This window comes from Trachurus japonicus, chromosome 16 (genome assembly GCF_045865225.1).
Source record: "Trachurus japonicus isolate A0001 chromosome 16, Traja_1.0".
NCBI classification, from domain to species: Eukaryota; Metazoa; Chordata; class Actinopteri; order Carangiformes; family Carangidae; genus Trachurus; species Trachurus japonicus.
The window spans coordinates 12654230-12681676 of NC_140922.1; the positions used below are offsets into that span (position 1 = coordinate 12654230).

Sequence of the window (27447 nt, forward strand, 5' to 3'; positions counted from 1 at the left end):
GCAGTTGTGTGTGGGGTGAACAAACCAGGTCCATGGCGACCCTGCCCAACTATTCACCTTCATACAGCAGCTGTTTGGCAAAAGGAGGTGATGGCTACAGCTGGAGAGGAGGTTGTGGCATCTGTTTGGCACTGTGTGAATGATCCCATTTTAAATAGCCACTCGCCCTATCTCTCCCCTATTATTTGCCTTTGTAAGTTATTCTTATTTTGATGGGTGTCAGAGTTCAAAGTAAGTCAAGCCAGGCCGTCTTTCCAACATAGTAACATCTGTCCAAGGTGTTCACTGCCCATCACACAAAAATTCTACACCTCAAGTCCCCCTGTTACTCAGTGGTGAGATGGATGTAGTACAGTACAAAACGTTACATCCTGGGCGGGTAGATAAGGTAGATAAAGAGCGGATGTATTGATCAGTTGTATTTATACTGGGTAGATATTTGTGATCGGGGGTAAAGATACAAACATTCACATTCGGAATCGCAAAGGTGTGTGGAAGAAGAAGAGAGCTGTGAGCTTTGAGAAGTGTGTCCCTGTAGGTGTTGGTCACTGCAGGTTCAATCATGCTTCTGTTAAACGAAATGAAATAGGTTTCATGAATCAGGACACATGCCATTGTTTTAACGAGTTGTGTGTTGATAAAGTTAATCTAAATTAGCACTATTCTAATACATATACGGGTATAAACTGGCTTTTATATTATAATGACATGTTGGAGTGAATGACCAATTTTTAATCTGGCTTTCAATAGCCTGTGTTTTATGATGATGATGATGATGATGATTGTTATTATTTATTAATATCAATAGTAGTATTGTTGTTGTTGTATTTGTTGTTATTTAACCCCCTATCTTAATAAAATGTGACATGCCAAACAAAATGGCAAAGGAAAACCACAAATTCAATCCATCTTTTTTCCCCCCCCCCCCCCCCAAATAATGCCAGAGCATTTTCCAGCAACTAATAATAATATATATATATTATATATATAATTTTATATAAATACAATTTTTGTTTCCACAGATACCTGAAACATTATGTACCCATTTAATGAAAACAAAGAGTGAAGGAGCCCTTTAGCCACTGAGTTAATGGGAAGCACATTGCTCCTTTAGAGATTTGGAAACCTTCTGAAAGATTGAACCAAACAACAGAGTGGGTGGTAAAAAAAAAAAAAAAAGAAAAAAGAAAGAAATCACAGTATATTACAACCTCTCTGCACAAACCTTCTCTGCACAGTATGTTCAAGTTAAGGCAGATCTGGGCAGAGCACCACTCTCAGTACTTCAGTTTACACACATGATTTGGAGCTGAGCCCCCGGCACATAATTCAGCTTTATTCTAATCCACATTTTCAATGTCAAAGAGATATTGTGTCATCGTTTTAATTGTCTACTCCGCACACTTGTCACAAGTGGTTTACTGCACAGAGCACCTGTATGTACATGAGTGCTCTCAGAAAAGAAAAATCTCTCTCAGCAAGTGAGTGTAGCCTGAAATAATAAACCAGTTCAACAAGATTTTCTACAGCTTCATGGGATGTGAGGATCCAGATCTACCATGGCCGTTATCAGGAAGTAAATGCATACATACATCAGTATAACCTCGAAAAAATGCTCTTATAACACAAACATCCACCTCTACACTTGCAGCTCCCTTGTTTTGCAAACCCAGGTTTCACCCTGACTATAAAAGAGATTCAGGCGTCTTTCCTCTGTGAACAAAAGGAGCAGCTAAAATTGAGGCCAAATACACTGTACGTCCAAACGTGCACTGACACCTGAACTCTTATGTTTGTTGAAAATCTCCATCCAAAGTCACTGGCATTGATCTGCTGCTACATCGGCTTCCAGTAATTGTCATTTCCACAAGACTTTGGAACCGGGCTTCAGATATCTGCTCCTGAGATTGAACACTGTGACCTGGCTCACACTCTGTTTTCCAATTCATCAGGTTTGGACAGAGTTTAGATCTCGGTTCTGTGAAGTTCTTCCACAACAAACTTGGAAAATCATTCTCATGCTGACACAAGAGGAGGTTTCCCCAAACTGTTTCCATGAATCTGGAAACACACTGTTATCTAAAATATCATTGTCTAAAATGTCCTGTCTTTATGATCCTTTTTTTCACGGCAGATATTTAGGCTCAGTTCACGGTTGAAAAATCACAGGTGTTACTATGTAATATTTTAGCATTAATGATGGTATTTGAGGAAACTATGACAGTGTGACACTGAGACTGCACGCACTACACCAGGGCTCTGAAACTAAAGAACGTGATCATTCATTTTATTATTTACACCTGTGCTTTCGCTACTAAAACACATCAAAATGTCTTCTACTGTAGTCTGAGGGGTGTAATTGAGGCCATGCTGTTCAAGCTACAGCCAAAAAGCATAAATTTTATGAGATTAAGAAAAAATCAACTTCCAGTTATGGGCACATCGGCCTGTGAGTCTGCGTTGACACTCAGCCAGGACAAACTGTTTGCTACCAACCCACTTTTTCCAGTAGCTACCATGTTAAAATGAATTCATATGAGTTGTGTTTTTGGCTCATGGCTTCATCAATCTTCCCTCTCTGTATCACTCATGAGCACTTATCTTCCACTCCACTCATGATGGAGCCTGGTTAGACACATGGGCAAATTACTGTGCTGTTTCTCACTGTCACAGTGCTAGGACCCCCTGGGACACCTGTTAATGTTATGACTAACACCTTTGCTTTTTATTCTATAATAAGTCAAAATGTCCACGGCAGAAAAAGGCAATGAAAAACTGATTTGTTGAATGGAAGTCGTATATATTTAGTGAAGCCTCTTTGAGTGTGATATTATGGGAAGTTATGTCAATTTCTCCTTAAAAAACAAACAAACCACTATGAGGTTTAGAGTCTCTAAATGCCACTGACCCACCAGTGGATCATTCATTACAAACTCAAGCTGTGAATCTAAATATAGTTCAAACCCACAGGACTTTATTTAAAATTCTAGTGGTGGAGTTTCCAAAGACATCAATTACAATATGTTGAGCAGAATTTGTATGGAAATGAGTTAAAAGAATAATGGCCCGGACAACTTGAGTGCATCCATTTGATAAACACGGAGTTTGGGGGTTTAAATATTTCATTGTAGAAATCATAGTTTCTATTAAAGAGATGGAACTAATGAAGTGTCATGATACAGACTATTTTTCTCAAATTAACAGCAGTTTGAGGGTAATAAAAAGTAAAGAGAAGTGAGGGTACTTCTGCTCAGTTATCTCCTCACTTACGGAAAATTCTCACATGGGAAACATTGGAGGGGGAAAAAAATCCCATAGCATTTAAATATTTAATTCTGAGGTAATTTTTTTAATATTATTTAATGGTCCTTGATCGTGTATTTAGTCAGCATAGATCAATTCAACCTAGATGTAGGAAATATACTGCATGTGGTGACCATACCACCTAAATATTGATTAACGCTTTGATTATTAAAAAAAAAAAAAAAAAAAAGGTTGGAAATCTACTGCACCTCCCAGAAAAGAATAATTCACTCTTAGCACTGGCAAATAACCTAGGTGTTGTAGAAATTATGAATGAAATGCTGTTACTGCCACCTACTGGAGAACAGTGCAGCCTCCATTTAGGCCTACTGATCTAAATGTTGCAGAGCAGAAAGAAAAACACATTGAACAGCAGAATGATTACAGTATTACTACTTTATCCTGTAAGAATAGTGTTTTTAAAAAACAAAACAAAACATGACAATAGAGAGTGAGAGTACTCCCGCAGTTCACATGTATACACATGGTTTACTGCAGCTGGTGTTTTCATACAGACGGCTTCATAGATCTTCAGGTCCATGCACATTAAACAACAGGATTCACTACTAAACATAGAGGACAGACATTACATTCTTTGTTTGCACCTATTTTATATGATTAAATCAATAACAAATCTAATCTAGGGGGTGAGTGTGTTTTCAGGGTGTCATACTGGCACGTTTTCCCTCTTGTGAACACTTCTAATGTGTCGGCCAAGAGACTCCATCCATTTAAAGGATTTCCCACAGTAATTACAGATAAAGTGTTTCCCCTCGGTGTGGATGGTCTGGTGTCTGTTGAGCGCGCTCGTGGTGATGAAAGTCTTCCTGCAGATCTCACACCTGTACGGCCTCTCCCCCGTGTGTGTCCTGATGTGAGCCGCCAGGTGAGAGCAGTTGCTGAAGCGCTTCTCGCACACCGAGCAGCTGTAGGGTTTTTCTTTACTGTCCTCACTGCTGCTGCTGCTGCTGTTGTTGTTGTTGTTGTTGTGGTGGTGGTGGTGGTGGTGGTGGAGGTGGTGGTAGGGGTGGAAGGGCAAGGAGGCGGGGTCCTGGAGGTTGGGTTTGAGGCCAGGAGGAGAGGAGATGAAGTCTTTGATGTCTGACTCCAGGTTCTCCAGCTGCTCCGCGTCGTGGCCCATCCAGAAGTCCCTGTGGCTCTTCTGCTGCTCCTTCTTCACCCGCTGCGACGGCTCTGGGTGCTCCTGCTCCATGCTGCTGCCTTCATCCTCCTCCTCCTCCTCTTCAGCCTCCTCACAGTGCTGGGGCGGAGGAGGCTCCACAGCGGGGGCTGACTGATGGTGCTGCTGAGGAGGAGCAGGAGCAGGAGGAGCAGGAGGAGGAGGAGGAGGAGGATGGTGATGGTGCTGGTGATGTGTGTGCTGCTGCTGCTGCTGCTGCTGCTGCTGCTGCTGCTGGGCACCAAGGCATCTGTCTGCACGAGCCGGGTCTGAGGGTCAAACACACACACACACACACACACAGAGGAAAAATCACAATCATGTAACTGAACTTGAATAATTATAAAAGTGAATGAGGTTTGGCTGCAGTGGGATTCAGTCTCAGACCGACCTGACTTGAGGAGCTTCAGCTGCATCCTGAGCCGACTGATTTCTAAATCTTTGGAGCGAGAGATCTCCTCTTTGTACTCGGCTACTGTCTTCTCCACGGCTCCAAAGATCTCCTCGGCCGCCGCCGCCAGCCTCTCGCTGAGGAAAGCCCTCAGTGACAGCATTTTGGACATGTTTTGCGGGGAATTTGTCCCTTTTAGTTGCGCTCGGAGGCGTATTCGTGCGAGTCCCTGAACGTCACGCTTCGCTTGTAAACACGGACATGAGACCGGAGCCACGCAAAGTGCTGAGTGTGTGGGGGACTACCGCCCCCTGGTGGACCGGAGGGGGAGGGGCAGGGCTCAGGGCCTCCAGGCTGCACAGGGAGGTAGACAAGATAAAGGTTCATGTGTATTAATGTAGGGGAAAAGGATCAATAAGCACATTGTAAGGTACATCTGTACAGTCGAATGTAATTTAAACATGATTTAATGTTGTTTTTCACTTGTTTTCCATAGAGGTAATTGTATCCAGAGGTGCAGGGGCGTTTCTAGACACTCTGCGGCAACAAACATTTACTGTTAATTCAAAAACCATTGATGATTCAATTTTGCAAACTATGCTCAATGTTTTGTGTAAACACTGGTAACATAATGTTGTCATTGATATGGATCAATGTCAGCTGTCTCAGGGGGCCCACTTCCAGCTCGGGGGGCCCTTTAGGCAATTGCCTGGGTTGCCTGCCCTGTTGCCACGCTTCTGCAGAGGTGTACGTAATAATGGGGCCATTGAGTGTATGGTACAGCACATTAACACACTACTTGTTGACTCAATAAAAAATACATTATTAACTTCAAAAGGTTTCTATTTACTACAAATAAGAGGGGCACTTGTGAGAAAAGTTGCTTCTTTGAAGGGAAATTGATTAATTTTATTATACCTGCAGTAAAATATAAGTAGGCTACATCAGTGACCTCCTCCAGGAGTGATATCTTACAAGCTCCACATTGTTTAGGTGTAATTAGTGTGTGATCATTTTATAAATCAAGTGGGGCATGGAAATTGCAAAGAACAAATTAAACAGTAACATTATAGAGAGGCCAAGTGTTCAAGCCTAGTTTTTAAACAACTATATTCCAATGGAAGTGATGCAAACCAGGCACAGTGTATGATATTCCTCCATAGGAGCACTGGATAGTTACACACTGGGATAATGTGTTGAGACAAAATTCAATAGGAGTGAATAGGTCATTATTGTCCCAGGACCACTGAACAAGCTCTGTCTGAAAATATTGGTATCAATACACATGATTGATACTGTTATTATGTTCATATGCAGTTGATATGTTTCTTTGTTTTAGTAAAAAGTCTAATAAAACAAAAAATTCTGGTAACACAAGGTACTACTGGAGGCTATATTGTGAGTCCACACACAGTACTTGCAGGAGTGTGATCAGTTATTTCAACACAGTGAAAAGTGACAAAGTAAATATTTAGCTTGGGGAGAAGGAGTGTTTGCTGTAGACAGAGCTGCTGATTGTGATGGAAAACCAAAATGATATTTTGACCTCAGCCTGAAGCCCAGATGAGACTTTGTTTAGCCTTTAGTGTGTTTACTTCATGGAATAATCTGCAGTGTCACCTCAACGTTACTCACTTACTGTAACTTCAAGCTCATTACTTGTCTCCAACCTGCCTGTCTGTATTATTTTTCTGTTCTATTAGAGACTGAGCCTGTAATTGTTATTTTGTGTCTGTTGATCTATTGAGACAAAAACTTGCCCTTGTCTCGACATTGACATGTAAGAGGGAACTCCAGAGTCCAGTAACATGAAAGAGTGAGAGGTGTTAAGAAGCGGGGCTGAGAGCTCTCTACACGCTGCATTTAGACTTAAGAGACCTGAAGTGGGAGCAAAGCACAAGATGTGCTGATTAAAATTCTCAGAGTGCTTTTGGGTTTTATTTTCCAGTCTATTAGACATTACCTTTGTCTGCACGGGGACATATAATTCTCCTGATGGACAAAACTTTGACTGCCTCGTGTCTGTCTTGGTTGAGTTGCCGGGATAAAAATAGCAGTTAAAAAAAAAACACTTCTCTGCATGGCATTGTCTGGACAGAGGTTCAACTCTTGTAATGTGATAGCCTCTCTCTCTCAGTCAGTCTGAGAATACCACTGGGATCTCTGTTGTGTGTGTATGAACATGCCACAGATTATGAAACCAACTGGCATGTATACAACCATGTGCTCTGTAAAATATGAATTCAGGGTTTCATGAAAAAAGACACAGGGTGGAAAAAAGACCATTGGGTGGAAAAACAAGAGACAACGCACTGAAACAGTCTCTAAACCGTTTATTATAATGCTTCCTTACAGCCATCCCACCCTTAAACCTGTCGGCCATGACACAATATGGATTACATGTAATGGACACCTCCCCCCCGGCCAACGAGAGGGAGGATCATGCACGTCTACAGGGAGGTAAAAAGCCACAGAAGAACATCATAATTACACAAAGAGACACCAATATTAAAAAGACAAATAAATCTGATTGACAAGAGCTGTGACACTGTTTACGCAGAGAAGGTGGTAAACTTTTCAAGTAAAGGCGTGGACTGTTCGCCCACCTCAAGGTGCAACTGTCCGTCTTTACAGCTTGAGCACTTGGTGTGGAAGTTAGTATGCACAGACTATTCTCAGTGGATTTAACTCTTTCAGTGCAGTACAGTGCATGTGTCGACCTGTCCCTTTTCTTTAAGACAAAATATACCCAAAAAAGATAAAGGAAAAGGAGGGAATGACATCATTACACAAAATACTTTGAATAAGTAGGGGGAAGATGGCTAAGTGCTGAGGTTGAGGGGACCATGGAACTGGATCATCTGAATGGAGCTGGCCTCTAATCTGGACATGGTGACATTGCAGCTGCTATGGGTTTTTTTTAAATATTATTTTTTATTTATGCCTTGGCGTTGATGATTTCGATGATCTCTGGCTTCAGGGAAGCTCCGCCGACGAGGAAACCGTCAACGTCCTTCTGGGAGGCGAGCTCCTTGCAGGTACCACCGGTCACGGAACCTGAGAAGAGGAGCGCAGACACGTGAGAAGAGACGAACGTGGGAAATCAAAACGAGAACGGGATTATTTTCATCTCGTCACAGGGGCTGACCTCCGTAGATGATCCTCACAGAGTTGGCAACAGCCTCGGACACGTGGGTCTTCATCCATCCCCTCAGTTTCTCATGAACCTCCTGGGCCTGAGATGTTACAGGAAACAGATGCATTATGTTGGGTTATGTAAGAGACTGTAGCAAACATGCTTTTTTTAAAATCAGAAAATATGCAGTGGTTTCTAATATTTACCTGCTGTGGGGAGGCGGTCTTGCCGGTGCCAATGGCCCACACAGGCTCATAGGCGAGCACAACCTTGCTCCAGTCCTTAACATTGTCTGTGAGGGAGACGTGTGATAAGTCTTGGATTCATATTTCATAAGATTTCAGATTTCCAAACTCCGACTTGCACAAACTTCCCCTGAAATATGCGTTACAATATTTAGTCTGTTCATATAAACCTCTACAGTCGGGTTGTCAGGAGTCTCGTACCTGCGATGAACTTGGTCTGAGCAAAGACCACCTTCTCTGTGATGCCGCCCTCTCTCTCGTCCAGCTTCTCGCCAATGCAGGCGATCACGCCGAGACCGTTCTCCAGAGCGTGGGCTGTCTTCTGGCCGATGAGCTAACACAACATAAGATGCAATGATTAACTTAAACTTTTATTCCCCATCTTCTTCACATAAATAAAATTGTCTAGTTAGAGCATAGAAATCATCCAGACATACCTCATCGCTCTCTCCGAAGACGTGGCGCCTCTCAGAGTGGCCGAGGATCACCCATTTCACACCACAGTCGTGGATCATCGCAGGGCTGAAACAAATGATCGACAGAATAAACACAAATGTAATCCCATCATCTGTACTCTGGCTGAAGCACCAAGAGGAGCGTGGAGCCACCTTTCTGTATTTTTCATCAGTTTTCATGTATTCATATTTATTTGTTCATTACATTGATGTTTTCCTCTGACAGAGGCACAGCGTACCTGATCTCCCCAGTGAAGGCACCCTTGGCAACTTTGTAGCAGTTCTGAGCAGCAACACCGAACTTGGCATCCAGCTTGGACCTGACGAAGTCCAGGTAGATGGTTGGAGCACCGCAAACCACCTCTGTCAAAACACAACAAAACAAGGCTCAGGTTACATTTCACAAGAAGACCGGTTTATCCAGCTTCTTTAATATCAATGATGTGACCATTTGAAATGTACTTTATGCTAGTGTCGGTCATAATTTAGATGAGTTGGTTTAAAACAATACATATTTGATTTGGATTTGGAGCGATACATGCATGTTCTTCATTTCCAGTAATAGAATAATCTCATAACCTTTCTGTCAGATAAAGTCACAATAGTCTCAGTGCTCTATATTTCCTATTGGCTCATTTTCATAAATGTAAAACAGCATGTTCAACTGCTAAAAGGCACATCAGCAGCATGTGAGTTAATGAATGTTAAAGATTATGTACAAACACTAGGAAACTAGCCTGAATTACTGCCGTAGATGCATTTTCTCCACTGCACTACAGGAGGAGGGTGAATTAAGGGTGAATTAAGAAATTCCACCCAGACGTCACATGAAAGGGTTAAACATGAGTAAAGGTCCAAACCACCAGACTGGAAACTATCACCAATCTGACCATTAGGTCTTAAATTAACAAAAATGTACACGTGCAACAAACTGAGTCATTAGTGTGTTCAGGGACACTTGTTGCAGCAGCACTAAAAACTAAAATCAAAACTCAAGCACCAGATTTGTACTGCCCATTGCCTAACTGACAGATTGTATTGAGAAACTCAGGAAAGCAATGTTTGCTCATGTGCAAACGTGACTTTAGCAAAGTTAACAGCAGGACTATTCTGTACTCTATCTGTACTCTGTACAGTACAGTAAAGACACTGACATTCACAATGTAACTATATCTTTGGAGTTGCAGGAGTCTATATTAAAACGCCTCTGGTTATCATTGGTTGACTAAAGGTCATTTCTCCACTGTTACTGCTCAGACCTCTCTGCATTAAAGGTCTGAGTTCAAGCCTCTGAAAGGTCGCCCACATGGCTGCATTCTGCAGAAGTCAAGGAAAAGTCACCGGTCAGAGTTCAAAAGGTCAAATAAAGGAGTTTACATATACTTCATGTGAAGTAAAATCAGTCTGGGAGAGGAAGCAGATGAACTTTGACTTTAAAGCTCAGTGGAGAGGCCACTGGGGAAATGGTGCTTGGGTTTCAGGCTGACTGTACGGGAGGAGGAGGAGTGGTTCTTTAATGGACCAATGTCCAAGGAGAAGCTGAACAAAGTGACAGTCTGCTCCACAGCGGATCAGGCCTGACATGCACAACATCACAGTTACATAACAGCAGTTTGCAGGAGGAGCAGCAGCAGCACAACTGGCCGGATGACAGCGGAAACAGGCCCGGACACATGCAGCGTCTCCCTGCGTCACTTCACTGGTATCACACACACTGAACAAACAGAGTAGTGTCTGAAAACAGCAGCAACAGCGGCGGCATCTTGTGAGTAGGTTGTGTGCAGCCAGCAGGAAGCAGACAGGCAACAGGCCCGAGCGTCTACTGCTGCGTTCAGGCCCGGTCTGGACAAACGGGAAACCCCAGATTACTGCACACGAACCACTGTGTCCAAGTTCCCTCGGCCGTCTCAACAAGTTGCATTAAAAATAACTCACAAAACTGTCTCACAATGTGGCCTGCTGCTGCTGCTGCTGTGTTATCAGTTGAACGAGCAGCGACCTGAGTCACTTGAATGCACCGTGCTCTCTCTCTCTCTCTCTCTCAGTCACAGCAGAGGCAGGGCTCACGGCTGGACTACGTGCCGCTGCAAACGCACGCCCACCACCGACATTACCCAGAAAATCCCATTTAACGTCATCCCATCATCTGTGTCTATCCATTTCTGTCCGCCTGTAGCTCCGTGTGAGCTCGGGTTTTTACCAGCTCTAGACTCAATGTTACTTTATTAGGGCATAAAATGGAGGTGGACGCTCTGTGATGCTGATTGTGTCATTGATTTATTGAATGACCGAGTCGGGTTTTTTTTTTTTTAACCCTGAATGTAGCACCGCCGGAATGAAACGTGGCTAAAGCAGCTGTCAAAAGTGACGGTGTCTGTGAAAATAACAACAGGCTAAAATGTTAAATAGTCAATGGGAGGTTGGATGCAGCGTCTGTCTGAGTCCACATACCGACATTGGGGTCCACCTTGGCTCCGTTCATGGTGTTGATGAGCTCCCCAAGGCTTTTCTTGTCGCCGTTCATCTTCCAGTTTCCACCGACGAAGAATTTCCTGGACATGGTTGCAGTTTCTTTGGGGGGTAGTGTGTTTGCTGAGAATCAAAACGGTACCGACAAGACACCAGGGTACACCTCGACTGGGGCAAGAGAGCGGACGTGAAACAGTAACGAGGGGTATTTATGAACATGGAAAATTAGACCCCTCCTCTCGCTCGGCTCCATTGGTTTGTCGCGGCACGCCCGCAAACGCATCTCCCCATTTGAGGAAGGGGAAGCGCAAAATGTCATGCTGCATTCAAGTGCACCTGTTTTAGTGGGGACGGGAGGAAAATAGAGTACTACGGGTCTCCACTGGCCCAATAGACTTGCCAATAACTGCAAAATTTGTAAAACATAAGATGAGTTTAGGGGCCATATATAAAGTATATAAAAATCTGGAAATAAACATGTTAATTACAAAATGTACAAATTACAATGGGTTTCACGCTGCAAGATGATCCAGAGCCCACATGTTGTGCTGCTGTGCAAAAGTTTGAAAAAAGGGCAAATTTCAAACCATTTCTTGACAGTATTGTGGGATGAATAAGGATCTAAACACCTAAAATGTCTAAAGAACAAGTTACAAGTCCAAGGACACCCTTAGGCGTTCTATTAAAACTCTTTATACATTAGAATTTTTTTTATTTCAACAGACAGAAAAAAAAAATTGTAGTATCAGTATATAATCAAACTAACCACGCAGCCCCATTTTCCCAATGGATAATTCAAAAAGAAAACAAAAACATGCAAAACGAAACAAACAAAAAACACTGGAACACTGAAACCAAATAGTAAATTGTCACATTTTTATCATTGACAAATAACCTGTAGCAAACGTCTCTGTCTGTAGCTAGATGTGTCAGGCTGCAGTATTACACAAAATAAAAAAATGCAGAAAACACAGTGCAATTATGTAAGTTATAATTAGGCCTACAGTAGGCTACATACTGAAATTGGTCTGCTCATCACCGCCTCTACTTGCAGCCTGGTAACAACAACATAGTCTTTGCTATGTTTCTTGAACTTGTTATCACAGCACTGGATTTGCTGCACATATTGAGAAATTGATCAAAAGACAATGGATTTCAAACTTTCAAAACAAAAGCAAAAAAAAAAAAAAAAGTAAACTTAAAAGTGAGAATTTACTATTATTATTGGTATTACAATATAGTAAATTGGAGATTGGAGATTTTTTTTAATAGGCTTTGGTGTGATTAACTGTAGCTGACAGAAACCACACCCTGCAAAATGTCTGGAAAAAATGTTGTATCCATTTACTCATTCATTATTTTGGAAAGGGATTAACAAAACCTTGCAAAGTATAATTTCAGGTTGTGATATCTATTTTCTTAACTATTTGTTTTGTGAGCTCACATTCATTTCTTTAATTGTAATGCCAACTACATAAACTACAGTTGTAACCTCTTTTTACAGTCTATGGTTGTAACCAGAGCGATAGATATAACAGTTATATCTATCGCTCTGGTTGTAACACTACAGCGCTAGTGTTAAAGAGGCTATTTGATTGGCTGATGTGACCAAAGTCCCGCCTTTTTGTGCTGAGTGACAAAGCATGAAACCTTTTGATTGGACGGTTTTTACATTCCCTGCATGCACTGCGGTTAAACAAAATGCTGTTTGATAGAGGAAAAAAGTTATAATTCTGAAGAGATTCAAGTTTGTCACGATATATGTAAATGATAGTTGTTTAAGAAAATATGTTGTTTGTGTTTTCAGCTACTTTTAGTCTAGCTACATTATTGCACCATAACAACAATATACATGCTTAGAGTACTTACAGTTTCAATGGTCGGAGTTTCGCAAGGAAATTTTGCTCTTTAGAAATTTATCTAGCAGGTTTCTCTTAAAGAGAAGCCCATATGTTTGTCCAATGAAAGACTGTGATTATAATGCATTAATTACATAGATATTACTGCAAGAAATAATTAGAAGAATCAGTTTGCTAGTCTCGAACTAAATGACTCCAACTGTCTTTCAAATTTAATGAATACATTCAGATATTTGGCAAATAAACTATTTGCAGCCTACCCTTGCACAACGTTTCTGTTTGATTTTGTTTTTGTTATCATATTTTAGTCGTCCATTTATATATCTATATTAACTTTTATTTAGTATTTTAGTGTAGTACCTCCGTGAGAAGAGCTGCAGCAGCTCATCTTCCCATTTCACACGAAAAAAGCAAGTGTGAATGTTGAAGCGATACTTGAATGGGTATATAGAGTATCTTTGCTTGAATGTTGTCAAAGGACCAGGAAAAACTCCATAGAAAACCATTTTAACAGGGAAAACCAGGGGAAACCTCAGGGTGAGCAACAGAGGACAGGACAGGACTCGTGTAAAGGTCTTGCAGCCAGTGTTGTTCCTGGGTGTCACCATGTGGGGGCACACTTCCTCCACTGTGTCCGGCCTGTGTGGAGCAGACAGGTTACTGTCCATACCTAAATGCAGCAGTTAGTTGTTGCCAGGTCCAGGTCCAGGTCCGCTGCTGCTGCTGCTGCTGCTGCTGCTGCTGCTGCTGCTCTTCGTTGCGTAAATCTGGTTTCGGTCCTGCAGGTGCAGCCGTGAGTGACACACGTCACGGTGAAACTGTAGTAATGGGGGCCGGGGGAGGCAGGAGGTGGTGGGAGTGGGAGGGGCTGGAGGTGGAGAGCCGCACAGTTCAACTTGGTTGGAGGTTGACCCATAGAGGGAGTTTAAAAAGCGGCGTGTGTGTGTCTGTGTGAGTGAGTGTGTGTATGTGTGCGCGCTGCTTCGAGTCAGGAGAGTTCATTGAACCGTCACGGAAGGACGTTTCCGCCCTCAACAAAGATGGCGGCTCCCTTGCTGGAGAAACTGTCGGAGTCCTTAGGTTCCCCGGAGCCAGCGGTTCGACTCATTTTATCGATTTTAATCGGTAAGTTTCGTCTCACGGGAGTTGTTATTGTTGTAGCCGGCGGTAAATACACCCAGCACGGTGACAGGTTCGAGCGCCGGGCGGCTCTCCCTCCCTGCTGTGTGTGACTGTCAGTGCTAACACTCAGGTACCGACTGTGATACACAGCTACAGGCTGAAAACCAGTTGGTTTGTTCTGCTGTTTTGTGAACAGATGAATGCTCCTCTTCTTTAGTCAGCTGTGCCCCATGAAACCACCTCAGTGTTCAAGTTTCCTGCAAAATATCACTTCCACCAGCGGGCAAAAGTGTTGCTGGCAGCCGGTGTGAGGGTTGCTTACAGCCGGCTAGGTTGTAGTGGGGCTGGGGTGTCCCGTTAGATATTGTCATGTCTGTCTGCCATTTTAAGAATTAATTTCCCTTTTGTTTAATTTACTACCAAAATAGACAAGTAGGTCAAGTAAGCTAGGCGGTGCATGTGACGATCTAGACGACCAAAACACCCCCGCCTCCTGCAGTGTGATGAAATTGTTAGTAGGCTGTAGGATTAGCGTAATTGTATTGAGACAAGTGTTGTTGTTGTTGTTGAGGTCGCTGGAAATAATAGACATAATGTTGTTGTTGAGGGGGTGGGGGGCTTTGACAAGGAGAATAGGTTCATTCTGCAAAAATATGTGCCCCCTACTCATTTGAGCAGAGGGGGGTCATTATTATAGTTGAGTGAATCTGTTTGTCCACGCTGCACCAAACTTCAGGTCTGCACCAGGTTGTAACACGTAGCCCAACTTCAGGACCGCAGGGTGGGAATACCAGGCCAGGGGTGGGTGTGTGTGTGGGGTGGGGGAGGGTGTCCTGTCCTCCACGCTGTCCTCTCTGAACTTTGCTCTGACACATGGACACGTCTGTGTTTCTCTCTGTCTGGGCCCACATAATGCAAAACAATAGACTGAACATGACCATTCAGATCAGACTGTGGCCAGACAGTGGCTGAAATGAAACTCTACCATCGGCCTGTTTGCATGCTCCTTGCCCCAGTCAGTGTTGTTTTTGTTTTGTTTTTCTTTCTTTTTTTTGGTGTGTCTTGTGTAATCCTGTAGTAACACAGTAACTGCCTCCATAGTGCAACCTGAAATAGCATGAGGTTTCATCTGCCAGGCCATAAACTGTTGGACAACTGTTGGGCCTTGGTCAGTCAGCTGCTTTGCAAGAGCAGCTACAAAGTAATGCACAGTGTGTGATTTGAATACAGCTATACAAATCGAGAAACAGCTACAGATCAGTTTCACAAGAGAGCTGTAATTCTCTGCATCCAAGTTACTAATCCAAATGATTAGCCCCATTGCTGCTTTACACCTTAAGTGATTGTAAAAGTTTGAAAAGGATAAGGTGGTTTGTCAGGTTTATTTTAATGTCCACAAACAACATTGCATAGATATCGCAAGTGTAAGTTGTAATATTTTTGTATTTTTCTACCCTGTCTGTGCTTCAGCTTTTTTTCCCCCTCATGGCAACTCTGAACAAAAAAAAATTGATTAGAAATGCGTACACATTCATTGTTTAAAAAAGGCAAATTAAAATGCTAGGCAGGCAGAGTGCTGCAAGCTAACATTGCAGTTGCACATTTTTCAACCAGATATTTACACAATGGTGTGAGCATGCACAATGGTATTTTTTTTTATGATAGCAGGATGGGGTTGTCTCAAAATAAACTCCAGTGGCCCTTTTCATCATTATAAAACGACTTGTCTCCCTGTGCAACAGTGTGGCTCATTGATCACTGATGGGATTTTATTGTTCATACAACAATGGAGATCTATGGCACAGAGGAGTAAACTGCATCAGGCTCTGTCTCTGCCAGCAGCACTTGTTTTTAGGATTAAATCACTGTTCATTTGCCTCCTTTAATAAGACAACAGAATCGGGTGGGGACTTCACTTGAGTGTTAACTATTAGATTAAAGATGAATTAATGAGGTTTTTTTTTTTTTAAATTAACTAAGCTGCATCTAACCTGCTGTGGTGCATGTGAATATGCTAACCCTGCCTTGGTATCCATACGTCTTTGTTGGTCCTCTCATCCAGTTAGAAACAGCTGATTCAAATTTTGGACTGTGTGTCATTGTGTTATCACATCCACACTCTCAGCCATCATCTCAGAATCACAACGCAGTTCTGACCAACATATTTTGAGCAAGCTCTGTACATTTCAGATATTTACTGCAAATATGACTCAATTAGCAACACACTTAGATGTTCCTGTGGAAGAAGTTTTTATTTTATTTTATTTTATTAACCATAATCACTGTTGAGTGTTTGCTCTCTCTGTAGTCCCACTTTAGACAGTTATCTTTCTCCTTGAGATGGCAGATTTACACCAACAAACACCACACATGCGCACCAGTGGTATTAATGTGTTGGTATGTGTATTTGTGCCATGTGTTTCTACCGCAAGGTCAGTGTTATTAATATGGCGAGGTGTCAACAGTAGCTCACTTAGCTGATATGAAAGTGCATACTTGTAACAGTTTCCCCCCCTTCTGTATTTGTCTGTGTCTCTCCTGCAGGATATCCGTGTGCTCTGGTGTACCGGCGCTTCTTTTTCCACCAGTCCCCCACAGTCATCCACTTGTTCCACACACTCTCTGGACTGGCTCTAGCAGCTTTCAACTTTGGTGAGATGAAGAGGAAGATTTCTCTTGTGTTGTGTGTTCATGGTGGAAACACTTAAAAGGGATTATTCCGATCTAAAGATAGCAATCCCATTATTTATGTATAGTTTTGTTCTGTAACTTTACAGCAGTTTAAATGATCAAGTTTGTTCAAATATGTCTCAGGCCTCAGTTTAAGTTTTGAAAGTTATTTAGTGTATTGTGCTTATTCATGACATGAGCTTTAACAAATGTGTTGAACATTTTCTTCATAAATATTTGCAATGCCAATTTTTCAAATGCTGAATTCACTGGCCAGCTATCGTCTTCTTCTTCCCTATCTTTGACGGTTCATTGGTGTTTCCCTCTTCTCTTTTCTGCATGTGTGCATGAGATAAACAAAACAAGACCAGCCCATTAAAAATGAAGCTCTACTCCATAGTGTAATAGCAACTCGGAAGGACCAGAACAAACCTTTATAAATTTAAAGGTCATACTGTTTACATGTTAGCACCAAGACATTCTCATAAACATTCATTATTCAACTGACGTGGAAGTCATAAGACCTGAGTCCACACCTCATTTATCTACAGTGGTCTTTATTGTGAAGAGAATCCCCATTAGTTTTCACAGACTTGGTTGCTAGTCTTCCTTGGGTCCTTTTTCAACATAAATATACATACGTAGAATAAAAGCTAACATTAGGTCATTGGTTAAAATGCACAGGTATACATGTATTTGCAACACAAACATGTTTGTGTCTTAGAGCATTAGCGGTTATCTGAGATTTCAAAATATAATTTAGATACGTGTAATGAATTATTTGAACATCCACACCCTGTGTCCTTAACCACTGAACTTAACCAGAAAGCACCCTCAGCTCAGCTCATTTAATGCAGAACATGAGGGCTTACAGTATGACTAGTTGAAGATCAAGAATATGGATGAATCATCAACTGTTGTTCATCATTTCTAGGCTGACGAGGAAGTTAATGTGATACTCTGAAACAAGCCAGCAGCAGGCTTGACCACATATTTACATCTCAATGTTATTGTCATGCTGTTCCTTATAGGCTGTAGTAAATTAAACAGGCTCTTCAACTCTATCATCTCACAGACTAAACAATCAATCGATCACTCTGCTGGTTTCTGTCGAGGTTAACCAGTAGTAAACAAAATAAATAGTTGTAACCCTAATTCCGTTTGTTTTATCATGGAAAGCTAAGTAATCAGAAAGTATTCACATTTAAGAAACAGTAGACACTGACTATCTGGTAAAAAGTCATTTAAATTATTGTTTTAATTTATTAGGTTTATCTCTGCATTTAAAGTTGTATTTCTAATTTTCTGTAGTTACAGCAATGGTCCGACTTCTGGCTACGATGAATAGATGGCACATGTTCATGGATGAGAGTGCCATTTTGAATTAAACACAAACTGCTAACATTTTTTTTCTCTGTTTTTTATTCTGTTGTGGCTGCTCTTGGATTATACAGCAGGTCTGTTGCTTTATCTTTCTCCTTGTGGAATGTTTTTTCCTCCATCTCTCTTTTTGAAAGCTCATTTCAGTTCAGATGTTTATCATGTCTGTCCCATGTTGTCGTCCCTCCATCTCGGCCAATACTGAACTGTGGGGGGAAAAAAATGCAGTTATCATGTCCAGTTCTACAGGTCACACTCGACTGCATTCACCATCATCCTCTCCCCCCCTCCTCCCCCTCCTGTCGGTCTCTTTCCCAGGCTCTCAGCTTTATCACTCTGCAGTATGCGTCCTTGTCCAATTCCTGATGCTGAGGCTCATGGGAAGGACAGTTACAACTGTCGTGAGCAGCTTTACCTTTCAAATGGTGAGGTGTCCCTGTTTATAATTTGCCTTCTTCATGCGCCCAGGTTTACAGGATAGCAATAGCTCCCAACTGTGCACTGCCAGACTTTTACCGCAGTGGCCCGAGTCCTGCCCGCCAGTTTGCCTGCACCGTCTTATTCTGCTTATTTCTGCATCTGCACTCTGTGATTCCCTTTGATTTCCTTTGTTAAATGCCTACATGCCATCTAAACCGTGTGCTTAAAAAAACAAACACTTACAGCTAAGGACGATAATATCTTACCATGTGGTCACATGCTTCCTGTAGCAACGCTGTAGCCTTTATTTTTGCATCCTTTTGCTTTCTACTGCCACAAAAGTTATGGTAATAAAATCAACATTATGAATACAGATGTGTAAAATTCAGATTTCTTGTCCTGTGAATTGTCACGCCTATTTTCTGTTTTCCCACATGGTTTCTGTTCCTTCTGATCATAGTTGATAAACCTGAGCTTTGGTGCCTGCATGTTGTGTTGTTGTTGTTTTTAATTTTTCCCTCATCCTCATCCTCCTGCAGCTATACCTGCTGGCAGGATATTACTACACAGCGACCGAGGAGTATGACATCAAGTGGACTATGCCTCATTGCGTCCTCATGCTTAAACTTGTTGGTGAGTGGACTCTACATCTTTTTGCTCCACTCTGCTTCACAAACAAAAATCAAATAGTTTGATAAAAGTAGATGTTTTTCTAATGTGGTTGTCGTTGTGATGCCCCTCTGTTCCCTACTGAATGATTAACTCACAAATAAACCAGAGCCTCTGCATGCTTAAAGGTGTTGATTGAAATGATCTCATCACCCTAACGTAGTCTCTGACACCAGTTGCATTTTCTGATTACAGGTTTGTCATTTGATTTCTATGACGGTGGCAAGGAACCAGTAAGTTGGTTGAGCTCTCTTGCTTTTGCCTACTTGATTACTGGTCAATATATTGATGTTGTTTGTCTTGAAATGCTCTTAGTTTGTCTCTGTTCGATCTAGTCATTGTTATTTCTTACCTCTTTTCCATTCTCTGTGTGAAAGAGGCATTTCCATGCCAACATAGCTTCAATATAATACATGCATTTACCATAACTCTGCAATGTGTGGGAGCAAACACTTCTTTGTGTCAAACACACACCACAATATAAGACGACACAAGGCTGCACGCTTTATTGCAAAGACAATACTATGTAGTAGTAGTGTTGAATAGCTGGGTACAACAGATAAGCTCAAAAGAAGGACAGAAAGAGCTGTTAGCAACCTGAAATAACTGCAACATATCAAAAGAGCTTTGTGTGAGATCACAATCACAATGATCACATTAAGATAGTAATAATATGTCATATTTATCTCTATTGTCATTAAGTATTTTTTTAATGCATATTCAGTTGAGAAACTGTAAGTAGATGCAGTACCATCTGACTTGCTCATTTGTAACCGTACACCCATTGGCAGGATACAGCCTAGGGTGTCAAAGTGAAAGCTGGGTCAGTGTAAGTGGTATCCCATGATCACTTGGAGCCATCTTGGTGTATATCATTTTATTGCGTCAGCCCGATTAAGGTGTTTGTCATTTGTTCTCGTGTCCCGTCCTTCTCTTTTCAAGTTGATTTTTATAACAAAAAGCTTGTCTGTTGAGCAGCTTGAGTAGTGTTTGTTTCTATTTTAGTACAGCCAACACAGCTGTGACAGCTGTTAACTCATTGAGTGCCGCGCTCCTTTCCAAAGTTTTAGTCAAGTGTACCGGCAAATTAGACCTTTATTTTAGTTAATTGCTCTTTCTGTTGCTTTATTAGATTTTTTATTTAAACCGCTATTTATTCTGCTTTTCATTCTGTCTTTTTATGTGGTTAAATCCATCTGGCTGGTGTTGTTTGTGTTCCAAATGATGACCAAGGGTTCCTCCTAAGTACATAGTTTATAGCCTACAATTAAAAGTCAATTTATTATAATTCATGCAGCCACATTGAGTTTGTGGTCATTGTAGATTGTGGTCAAATTTGTTTTTGCAACTAGATCCATCCTGAGCTCATCAGTGTCCCTCTCTTCTATTATGTCTATATTAACTCCCTTCCCTCCTGTCATCCTTCCTTGCTTTCACTCTCTTTCTCTCTTCTTTTTTATTTTTCATTGTGTGCTCCTCCTCGTGTCTTCCAGTCACAACTGAGCACAGAGCAGAAGACAGCGGCCCTGCCATCTGTGCCCTCTCTGCTCGAGGTGTGCGGCTTCTCCTACTTCTATGGAGGCTTCCTGGTAGGGCCCCAGTTTACACTGCGCAGCTACCAGAGGCTGGTTGCTGGAGAGCTCACCGACTGCCCTGGAAAGCCTCCAAACAGGTAGACGAGCAAGAAAATTGAGATGAATTGAAAGAGGAGCTGAAAATATATCTTCATCATGTCTCAGTTTAAAGAAACTGTCCAGTGTCACCACTCAGCAGTTAACATTATCACCTCCTCCTCTCGCATTCTGATCTTTTTCTGTGGTTTTCTCTTTCAGTGTTGTACCAGCTATGAAGAGGTTTGCTCTGGGTTTTGTCTGCCTGGTGATATACACAATATTTAGCCCCTATTACCCAGACAGCTACTACTTAACAGATGAGTATGAGGTGAGCATGACAAATAGTCCCTATGTACTCCGTAAGTCAGAGCACCATGTTGATGTCTTTGTCAGTGTCTAAAATGGAAAACTGTGTCCTTTTCCACAGGCTCAGCCCTTCTGGTATCGCTGTGTGTTTATACTCCTTTGGGCCAAAGTCATTTTGTATAAATATGTCAGCTGTTGGGTTATAGCAGTAAGTACTCTCTCTTGATCTTCAGATTTGTGCATGATGGCAAACAGCAACTACCGATTTGCTTCTGAAATATACCTCAGCTATATTAAACCGTATTTAGGTCAACACTTGCCATTAGAGATCATTAACAGCAAAACTACCCTGCTTTACAAATGTTTTCATTCATTCTCATGCGCATGATGAATCTTTTATGGCACACCCTAGTCCTGTATTACTAGGTGCAGGCCTAGTTTGTCAGGTTCTTGTGCTTTGCAGTGAGACACAAGTTAACATATGTAAAGTGATGACAATGCTGTGTCCTTTGTCTTACAGGAAGGTGTATGCATACTATCTGGCTTAGGCTACAATGGTGTTGTGGATGGTAAGCACCAGTGGGACGCCTGTGCCAACATGAAGGTGTGGCTCTTTGAAACCACCCCACTTTTTGGAGGAACCATCTCCTCCTTCAACATCAACACAAACGCTTGGGCTGCCAGGTGAGTGTGGAGCCCGAAATCTGTGAAGCTCTCTCGCTCACATTCAAAGCAGTGCTGTAAAAGTTAAATATTTACTGATATGCTAACACTGACGTAGAGAGCAAGACAGTTCAATCCAATATGCATATGTGGCAGTGATTCAAGAAAGTTGATTATCACATGCTGAGGCCTATGTCCACAGTTTATTTTTAAGACCAGAAGAATCATCACTGGGAAGGAGCAGACGGCCTACGAGGGCTGTAAAAGTTTGCTGTTTTTAGTACAATTACAGACTGTTCTCCAGCAGCAGCTTCATGCATGAAATTCTCTGCACAGGTTGCACACTTTGATGGTGACCACAGCGAGCAAAGCAATTTATTTAACATACAGTTTATTACATGGTCCATTTCATTCAAATGCATTAGCTACCTAAGCTTACTTTTATTTTCTACTGTTGGAAACCACATTAGACACAGAGAATGAAGAGGAGGGGGTTGGGAATTGGTTTTAAAATGGAAATGAAACTAGTTTGGTATAAAGTAAGGTATCAGCTGATGGGTTATATTATCCTGCATGGCTGGTTAATAGAGAGCTTTCTGGCCCTTCGGAGACAGACTTGACACTTAAAATGCTCTCATTGTTTTACCTATGAAGATAAATCTATTCATATGGGCATGTGTGCCACTTTTATGTTACAATACTCTCAATACACGTTTACATAATTTGAAAGAAGGTATTTACATTCAAACAACAGACAGAAAGTGAGACACCAGCATATATCAGAGGACTTTAGGTAAGTGGTACAATAAGCAGTGTTTTGTATGTGGTGAAGGGCTCAGCATGCTCCAAACTAGCAAGTATGTAAACATTTTGTTTTAATACAAAGTCAAATTTACCCCCAAATATGGCACAAGTTTGAACAGACTCTCCAGACAGTCTGCACAAATAAAATACAAAGGCATGTGTATGAATCCACTACTGTTATTTGAATATTATGTTATATTGACATAATGACATAATTAAAACCGTATCCGAGTGGAAAATGTGACGGAAATGTGGCATTTATGTTGGTTTCATCTCCTCAAGTCGTTCGTGGTGTTGCACTCGGACCCAGGAGCGACTAAGACAGTTGTGTAAAAAGTGATAAAAATGGAGCTTGTGAAATCCACATCCTTCCTATTTTCTCTCTTCAACAAATCTGGTGTTAAGAGGAAGTGTTTGAGAGACCTTTGGTTTTGAAAAGTTAAAAAAACAAAAAACAGTCTGATGTAACCCCAGAGACGTTCTAATATGAACCCTACCAACCAACCTCTGATGTTACAAAGGTGAAAGATGTGAATACGTGCGGTGGGTTTAGCTGCTGTTAATGATCTGACAAACACTTTGTTTTTAACGCATACTGAGACCTGGAGAAAGCCCTTTCAACAGTTGTTGTCCAGTCCACGTACCTGTTTGCCCGCCCGTCCCTGCCCCCTACAGCTGATCCTTCACCTTGACTGTAAGAAAAAAACACACTGGTCTTAAAGAGTGAAATGATACTGACTGCATACTGCAGTCTGGCCCACCACTGAACTAAATACGCTTGTAGAGGGTGTAAAGTTGTTGAAATGTTTTAATATAACCTCAGTTGCTATGCAACAACATCTAGATAAGTACGTGCTATGTAGACAGTGAGATCTGATTCATTGTCATTTGACTGCTTTTATCCAGATGTTTAGCCAAGGGTGGGTGATCTCAAAGTTTATTTTCTCTCCTTTTTTCTCAGACATGTCTTCAAACGCTTGAGGTTCCTTGGCAATAAGACCCTGTCCCATGTGACCACGTTGATCTTTTTGACGATCTGGCACGGCCTTCACTCGGGGTACATCCTGTGCTTTTCCATGGAGTTCTTCATCATCACAGTAGAGAGACAGGTACGGAGATCGGTAACCTAATATTAATCTCATGCAGGAAGCTTGAACCATTTGAGTCTGTAATTCAATACATGGTTAATTTTGTTTGTTGTCCACCCAATTTCTCAAAAAGAAATAAAAATCTATCCTTGTTTCTGTAATTGGAATTTAACAAGGGATGACCTCTTGTCATGTTATGACAACGACTTGTTATGAAGCCGCTCTGTGCTGTTTTGTAGCAGCATTGCCCTTTGTCCAAGACAAATCTCTCCCACAGGAGACCAATAAAATGACTTTGACTTTGTCATTAATATTACTGATCAAGTGCACCTCATGTCTTTGCAACAGTCACAATTTGGAATTTATTATGTATCAATTTACTTTTTCATTGTATGTATCTAATATCACATTATTATTATTATTGATCACATGTTTGTGTGTGTGTTTGTGTGTGTGTGTGTGTGACAGGCCCTGGCACTGGTGAGGGACAGTCCCTTGCTGATGAAGCTGGCCAACAGCCCGCTCTACCCTCTCATCTATGTAGTCCAGCAGTTTATACACTGGCTCTTCATGGGCTACCCCCTAGTGCCATTCTGCCTCTTCACCTATGACAAATGGCTCAAGGTAACTCACAACTCTAACAGTAGATCACTCATATCATTACATGTTGGTCATCGTAGTTCACGTACAAGGAACAAGAGACAGAGAACAAAGCTTCAGAGAGTGGCGTTCTGGCCAGAATCAACCATGTGGTGCAGCAACACAAGGGGCTGCATTTGTGAGGTGCATGTTGGGTTGAGTAGCAGTGATGTGGCACTCATGCACCTCATTTTAAACGTACACAGCTGGGATTTGCAACACCAGTTCCCAGTCTGTAGAGCTCATAAAATCATTTGGCGAGTGATAAATTATACCATTTACAATCTGTATGTGAGCAACGCTCAAGTTATTGCCACAACAATACTGGGATCCATGAGTTTTAAAGCTTATTTGAGACCAAAACACAGGAGACAGGATTTCACAACTCTACAAACACAAAGTTATCACACTTGGAATAATTTAATCCTGAGGTAAGCAGTGTAAAAATGCGGTTCATATTATAAACTACTCAACTAGAAATGCAGCGCTTTGGTTGATGCCATTGCATTGTGTTGTAGGAAAAAGTCATGCTAGGTCCAACTTATGCAAGACAAACCTGTGTCCTTTTACCAAGCCTGTCTGTATCGGCACCCCAACACAAGTGAACATGGAGAGGGAGACAGATATGTAGACAGGAATGATGTCAGGTGAATGGAGTAAAACTTTGTGCTGGTAACAAGTCGACCGTTGGTGTGAAGAAAGACGAGGTGTCATTCATAACTTGGGATTTGTAAATGTTGTTCTTCACTCGACTGTTCTGTCATCTCTTGTTTTGCAGGTGTATTCTTCCGTCTATTTCTGTGGTCATGTATTCTTCCTCGTAGCCTTTTTAATCATGCCATACCTCCGTAAGGCGCTGGTGCCTAAGAAGGAGCAGAGCCAGAAAAAGGAGGAATAAAACTGGGTACTAAGACTTGGCATGGTAAGCAAGCACACAGGCCTTGTGTTTTGCCATTTTGTTTCAGTCAGTGATTTGATAGAGACAAATGACAGGCCGTGAAACAATGTTTTCCCTTCCAGGTCCGTCTGAGGCTGGATATCCACTGAAGGGAACTGTGACTCTCAAGGAGCAGAACGGAAAATATTTTAAGGCCTTTAGTAATATATACTGTATGTCCATGTAAAAAATTTCTATATATTTTTGTGTTTCAAATGGGAAGGGTGTTTTTATGAACATTTATGAGAAATGTTTACAGGAAATTACCATTGTGCCACGTGGGGTAATTGTGAGCCAATCAGGGGCGATTTCCTGTTCGTTTATGTTTCTTTTTTTCTTTTTCTTTTTTTTTTTTTTTTGGAGACATGTGGGATTTGTAGAACTTGAGAGACTTACATGCTGTCGACACAGAATTGCACTCACCAGTCACGGGTCCAGAGTCTGTCATTGACTCCGTTGTGATTTATGTTTCATTTCTTAGTCTCATGTCGTGCACCACCTGCATTTAGCAGCAGCACTGAGCCTCTGCTGGAGGTTAAGCACAGCGTCAACGTAATGTGGCGCTTACTCATGTAATAATACATCATTCATATTGCTTTCTGCAAAAGACGGAGGATAATAATGATGAAAATAATAATATAATCGGGGGGGGTTGTTTTTTGAAAATAGCTGCCAGTGGTTATACAAGCACTGTAAATCACACACTGTACACTAACACCTGACTCAAAATGGCCTTGTATTAATGAATGTTTTTACAGTACATTTGTCCTGGTTTTAATTTGATTTGTGATGAAGAAGAAGAAGAAGAAGAAAAAAAAAAGATTTGATTTTATAGTGTTTTAACAGCTTTGAAGAAAAAGAACATTTTTGTAGCTTTGGATACAGTTTCATGAATGGATTTGCATTGTTCTCCTGCCTTTCCTCATGTGAAGTTTATCTGTTGTTGTTTTTTTTTCTTGCCATGCATCCTCTCCTCTCTCACCTTAGCCACTCCGCTGTCTCTGTCAGCCTTGTCTGAAGCCAGGCCCTCACCTCTGAAACACACGCATACAAATGAATCATTTCAAATAGAGATGTTCTGCACCACCTCAACCATACAGTCACTACAGTTTATTGTTTAGCTCATCCTTTATTCACTCCAGTCTCTTAGAGGAGGCATCGGCTGGTTTTTTGAGGTGAGGAATTGTCTCATCTTGAACTGGAAACAAGAACAAACAAACAAAAATATGAAGGAGATAAAAAAAAAATAAAAAAAAAAATCCACATTTGTGTTTAATTTCTACAGTTTCTCTTATGACCTGTTCTTCTGTTTCTAAACAACAGGCGATAAATTACAAAAGAGTGTGAAGCAGAGGCATCCGGTCCCACTGTGGGGATGCCTCTTCACTCTCATTTCATTTCGAGTATTTCTTTTTGGGGAAGTTGGGGGGGAGGCTGGAGGAGAGAGCACCCCAGCCCTGCTGCTGCTGTCCCTTCGCTGATGCTGACACACGGGGAGGACGAACCTCACTGTAGCAACAGCCCAGATTTTAGTAATATTTATACATGACATGGTGATTATTAATTGATGTGAATTGCTATTTCAAGAGACTGCTTTTTTGCCTTATTCCTACCAAATGTACAAAGGAAAAGAAAAAAATTGGGATTGATATGAAGAGGGTGGGGTGGGGTGGGGAGGGGAGGGGAGGGGAGGGGGGTGATTTTTCAAAATACAGTTTTGTAACTTCATTAAAATGCTGCATTTCAAGCATGGACTCTGTGGTTTATATGTGTGTGTGGATGTCCCATTACCTTCATCTGCTTGACAGGAGCACAGGGCAAAAAAGGGGTGATATGACGTCATTTTGCGGTGTGTGGGAAATGTGGGGATTTTATTTTAATAAAGAGGAATGAGGGATGATGTGGTGGTGATGGGGGGAAGAAGAAGAGGAGGATGAGGAAGGGGGGGGGGGATCTCGTGAAGCAAGAAGAAGAAGAAGACCCAGAGAGATGAAAACTAACGTGACGGGATGAATTGCTGTGTCGGGGTCTGAGTCACTCTCGATGTGCGTTCAGCGGCAAAAAAGAGCCAGAGCAGCAGTCTGGTGCCGAGCAGGTG

At 41.7% G+C, this 27447-nt stretch overlaps 3 protein-coding genes and 1 non-coding gene across 4 annotated transcripts; 2 read left to right on the top strand and 2 right to left on the bottom strand.

Annotated features, from left to right (window-relative positions):
* Positions 1–3822: 3822 nt before the first annotated feature.
* Positions 3823–5153, bottom strand: LOC146971947 (uncharacterized). Its single transcript, XM_085801579.1, has 2 exons — positions 4875–5153; positions 3823–4752 (listed from the first exon to the last, which is right to left on the bottom strand). The coding sequence occupies exons 1-2, from the start codon at positions 5044–5046 to the stop codon at positions 3971–3973; spliced, it is 954 nt and encodes a 317-aa protein (XP_085657705.1). The 5' UTR covers positions 5047–5153; the 3' UTR covers positions 3823–3970.
* Positions 5154–7192: 2039 nt separating this feature from the next.
* Positions 7193–11362, bottom strand: tpi1b (triosephosphate isomerase 1b). Its single transcript, XM_085801499.1, has 7 exons — positions 11162–11362; positions 8950–9073; positions 8693–8777; positions 8457–8589; positions 8217–8302; positions 8023–8110; positions 7193–7931 (listed from the first exon to the last, which is right to left on the bottom strand). The coding sequence occupies exons 1-7, from the start codon at positions 11268–11270 to the stop codon at positions 7813–7815; spliced, it is 744 nt and encodes a 247-aa protein (XP_085657625.1). The 5' UTR covers positions 11271–11362; the 3' UTR covers positions 7193–7812.
* Positions 11363–13075: 1713 nt separating this feature from the next.
* Positions 13076–13129, top strand: LOC146971949 (U7 small nuclear RNA). Its single transcript, XR_015037979.1, has one exon. It is a non-coding gene; the product is annotated as a U7 small nuclear RNA (small nuclear RNA).
* A 767-nt stretch (positions 13130–13896) lies between these two features.
* Positions 13897–27096, top strand: lpcat3 (lysophosphatidylcholine acyltransferase 3). The gene is made up of 13 exons (XM_085801500.1): positions 13897–14163; positions 16705–16812; positions 18529–18635; positions 19170–19263; positions 19495–19532; positions 20793–20971; positions 21132–21240; positions 21340–21426; positions 21739–21902; positions 23647–23794; positions 24242–24397; positions 25191–25334; positions 25433–27096. The coding sequence occupies exons 1-12, from the start codon at positions 14079–14081 to the stop codon at positions 25308–25310; spliced, it is 1395 nt and encodes a 464-aa protein (XP_085657626.1). The 5' UTR covers positions 13897–14078; the 3' UTR covers positions 25311–25334; positions 25433–27096.
* Positions 27097–27447: the final 351 nt, after the last annotated feature.